The 4,662-nt window shown below is 42.7% G+C and overlaps 1 protein-coding gene across 1 annotated transcript; it reads right to left on the bottom strand.

Moving 5' to 3' along the window:
* Nucleotides 1–264: 264 nt before the first annotated feature.
* Nucleotides 265–3,842, bottom strand: LOC104960962 (metastasis-associated protein MTA2-like; the record flags this gene model as incomplete). Its single annotated transcript, XM_010789153.1, has 8 exons — nucleotides 265–450; nucleotides 989–1,107; nucleotides 1,181–1,270; nucleotides 2,011–2,239; nucleotides 2,396–2,535; nucleotides 3,411–3,511; nucleotides 3,610–3,668; nucleotides 3,762–3,842. Coding segments are annotated over 8 exons (990 nt in total), but the record flags the coding sequence as incomplete, so codon positions are not given.
* Between the last annotated feature and the right edge of the window lie 820 nt (nucleotides 3,843–4,662).

Genomic DNA, 4,662 nt, shown 5'->3' with positions numbered 1-4,662 from the left:
ATTTTTTCAATTTATTTACAATCTGTAAACAGTACCAGCTTCTTTAATTTAACAAGGTCACTGTTAAAAAAGAACACAATATAGCTACTTAGGTTTTTACCATGGTGTACTTATCACCTTTGCCTACTTTCTTATTCTTTTTCAATATGTAAGTCTAATCTCTTCACTTTATCTGCACTACACTTCTGATGTTGTAATACCGGAAATGTCCCTGTTGTGGGACAAATAAAGGAATTTGGATTCTGATACCTTACTACGATGCAATCTTTATTGAAGAGGTTATAGGATGTAATAAGGTGAGACGTACCTGGTGTCCTTGGTAGCCACAAACACCACAGGGTTGGGGGCCTCTCCCTGGCTGACCTTCTGCCTCTTGATGACCGACTGCGAGGTGGTCCTCATACCTGAAGTGTACGGCCTCCCATTGGCTGGGTAGGGCACGCCTGCAGCCTGTGAACCAATGAAAGACCAAACCGTGAATAAACCCTGTTGTTTTACTGAATAATGATCACTGACAGAGCAAGCTGTGGGGTTCTCATGGTTAGACTGCGAACTGTGAAGCTACAAGAGGCGACTCCGTTTGATTCTGAGATGATCGCACTTTTACATCTTCATTCCAGCTTTTCCATGAATGCATTAAGTTTACACAAGTACCTGAAAAAAAGACGTGGAAGGGTGTTATGGGTAATAGTGCTTGTCTATCGAATCCGTCATTTACCACCTTCCCATTTATTCTGTATTTAAGTGTCAAGTTGGCCAATTCTAATTTGCATAAAGCTGAGGTCTAGGCTACTTTGTGCAAACCAGGGGCATCCAATCGACCCCCTCCTTCAGTGAACCGCTGGAAAATGTGTTTGTAGTATAACAGAAAGTTCCATAACAAGTTGATTGAATTCATGAAAGGAGGTGGGTTTGAGACAAAAGCAAAGCCACTACAGGTGAGTGTAAAACACGGTGTATGGTGTGTTTATTTGTGCGTTACACTTACGCTTTCAAAGCCTCTCTTTCCCAGCAGGCTTTGTCCCACGCGGGGCGTGCTGGCCTGGTTCCTGTTGATGGGGGTGGGGGGGCCTCTGGATGCCTTCAGTTTCAGAGGAGCTGTGATGGCTGCGGGGAAACAAGAACACTTAACAACCCGTTATGGTGGTGGGGGGGATCAGACCACAGGACCCGCTCTTACCTAAATCCTTCACGATGTTGGCCAGGGACGGCCGAGGGATCACCTTCGTCTTTACGGGGGTCTTCGTGGCTTTGGGCAGCCTGGTTATACCTGAACACACACATCATTCATTTTAACACATGTGCAATGTGGTTTAGATTAAACTCTGTTAATTTACATAGTTACAAGAAGGAATACCACAACATAAATACATATTTTGTGATACTAACTGTACAAACTTAATGTTATCTTTTTATTAGCTCCAAAAAGTTTACAGGACAAATTGTATTATACATTTATGATGGTAGCCAGAGGTGTAAAGTAACTAAGTACATTTACTCAAGTACTGGACCATAGTAACATTTTGAGGGACTTGTACTTTACTTGAGTATAATTTGTTGCTACTTCTACCCCACTACAATTTAAAAGTCAATAATGTTTATTTAATATCTTGAGCTACTTTGGATGAATGATGTGAAAAGTGTTAAATCAGACTTTAGTTCCACCTGGAGTAAATCCACAAGCTACCCTGCAGTATACAAAGTCATTCAAACTAGCTGCACCTTTACCAACTTTGAGAACACTTTCATGATCAATCATTATAAAACATATCATATATATTATTCTGAAATGGATCAATCTGCACAACGACTACTTTTACTGTCGCTACTTTCACTATATTTTGATGAGAATACTTTTCTACTTTCACTTTTACTGTAACAGAGTATTCCTACACTCTGGTACTTCTACTTTTACTCAAGTACAAGATCTGAGTACTTCCACCACCTCTGATGTTCGCACATAAATAATGTTTAACATCATTAATAACGTGTGTGTGTGTTTTTACATACACTCAGCCTTGACGGCGTTGGCGTTGATGGAGGCGTAGGGTCTGCGTGCGGCCCTCCGCGGCTGCAGGATGTCCTCACACACCCGCCGGGCAATGCGGGTCAGCTTGGTGGTCTGCAGGATGAATGTCTGCCGGTTCTTGGCCAGCAGCTTGGCCCGCCCCTCGTTGCGAGTAAACGGCGATAAGCCCTGCACCTCCTGGCGGGTCATGTGACCACGGGGGCCGGTCTCCTGGACGGGAGGGAGCAAACCATAAGGACGCAACTCAAGAGGTCCATTCTTGAAGACAATGTGTCAACAGCCATGTCTTCCTCATAACTCACTAACATTGTAACAGTTTGATTGACATCTTCTCTGCTGTTGACTGAAATGTTGAATGGTACTCACAGAGCCGGTTCTAGCAGCGCCCTCTAGCTGTGTAGGGGTCTTCAGGCCTCCGTACTTCTTCCAGTAGATCCAGCAGGAGGCGCACAGTCTGCACTGCATGTTGGGAGGCCCCCAGGCATACCACTGAGGAGACTGGGCCGCTGGTGGAAGGGAGGACCAACATTAGGAGAGGGCGTCTAAACGGGCTGCTGCTACTACTTTATATAAGAACCAAAAGTCAAAGACAGCAGGCTCCCAGGGTTTGATTTCTATAGTTGCTTTTACATCTTTTGAGAGTGTATTGGTTTAAAGATGGAGTCTTGAATGAGACAAGAGTCTGCAGGGTTACTGTTTGGTCCATAAAAGCACAAAGGCTTTGTCAATACAGACGAAAGATAGGAATTTAATTCCTCATCTTTTTATTCAAATTGTTATTTGTCTTTTTCCACAGAAATTGCCATGTTTAACACCAGGAACTTACTGTAATGTTAAATGTGGCTGGTTTGGTTAAAACGTTTTGCTAACAGGTGGTCATTTGTGATTATCACTTGTTTATGGTCTCTTATACATGGTCACATAGTTTACAGTGGATACAGTGGATATGATGCGCCTTGGTGACCGTTACTGACTTTCCTGTTGTGGCAATTCTGGCCTGAGAGAGTTTATGAGCAGCGTTTGCATATCCTTCAAAACCAGCCGACAGCGTCACAGGCACAAACGGCTCTTCAGCCCTGACAGTGCTCCAAGGTTATACAGGCCCAAATTCCTCAATCAAAAGTCAGTAAATATGAATGCCTTGATGATGTCCTTATTTATAAAGCCTTCTTTGTCAATTGTTTTCAGGCCTGTTAATGCAGATGATATTTAACCGGATCATTTCAAGCTATAGTTTTGATATCAGTCCTGAAACTCAGGTATCATATTAGCTTAGATTTTTGACCAGTGCTGTGATACAAACAATACATTCTGGTGTAATTGTTCCTCTTAAAACTCATGGGAACTGTCCCCATAAACCCCCCCCCCAGTGTGTACTTACTGTGGCAGCTCTCACAGCTGAGTCCTTTCTGGAAGCCTGGTGCCCCGTTCATGCCGGGCTTGCTGCTGGGGGCCATGATCTGGTTTGGGTTGGGCTTGGTGCTGGTGAGGGGGGAGAGCACAGAGAGGAAAGGCAGTTATTCTCACAGCAGTTCCAACTTCAAGTAAGTCCTCAGTGTAGCAGTTTCAGGGACACTCACTAGGTGGGGATGTACACCTGCTTCAGCTTGCTGTCTGCCTCTGCTGCCTTTAGTCGTTTCTGAAAATCAGAAAGAAAATTTGTTTGTAAAAAAGCAGTCAAACCAAAACCAAACAGTGCCTTTTGATACTGTGTGGCTCACTGTAGACCTACCTGTTGGATGTAGCGGTCGGTAGTCTTCCACATGTAGTAGAACTGGACCACACTGGCTAGAGACTTCCAGGGAAGCTGAGGGAGAGGACAAAAACAGGATGGTTACATTTCACATAGGGTTCCACATAAATAGGTACACAATACTTGTAATTAATGTATTAATTAATTATGTGTATAGCACTTTTCAAACACCAGGGTTGCGGTCCAATAGTCCAAAAATCAGCTCCTAACGTCTAACCCTATCGTCTATTCCTTGACCTCTGAGTGAAACATCACGGGGTTAAGGGATAGTGGATAGGAGAATTCAAAAGGACTTAGGAGAAGAGACTGCGGTACTTTAGAGAATCCGACTGCACTTTCACTATCCGACGTGTTTATGATGCGCCAGCGGAGGTCATTTTGTGCGTCTGCTGCTGTGGTGAAACTATGGAAACTACAGTGTTCTATACAACGGACTACAACATGGATGTATAATAAGAAGGAGGGACTACTGTAAACTCACCTAGACTCTGCACCGTGCTCTGATGCTGTTGTTTTATGCTTTATTAATGTGGACAACAGAGAAACATATTCTTCATGACCAAAGTTGGAATTGAAATAAAAAAGGAAAGTGAAACTTATGCTCTTCACCCTCTCTCTCCGGTCCACATTAATACAAATGATCCCAATACGTATGATTGTATGAACTATGAAAATATCTTAAAATCAATACAAATGTATTTATTATAAACGTTAGTCTTTAACACCTATCACTGTGTATATCACCATTCAAACATCTTTTAAAAATTGAACAAACCCCACACAGCTCAGTGAAATGTTGACTTTATTTGATCATTTCAGTAAAAACTAACGTTCATATTTCTCTTTTGATTTATAATACTGATGAACGTTCAGAACAAAG

This window comes from Notothenia coriiceps, unplaced genomic scaffold (assembly GCF_000735185.1).
Source record: "Notothenia coriiceps isolate Sejong01 unplaced genomic scaffold, NC01 NC01_scaffold00032556, whole genome shotgun sequence".
NCBI lineage: Eukaryota > Metazoa > Chordata > Actinopteri > Perciformes > Nototheniidae > Notothenia > Notothenia coriiceps.
The sequence above is the reverse complement of the archived record's forward strand: the minus strand, read 5'-3'. Positions and strand labels throughout refer to the sequence as shown.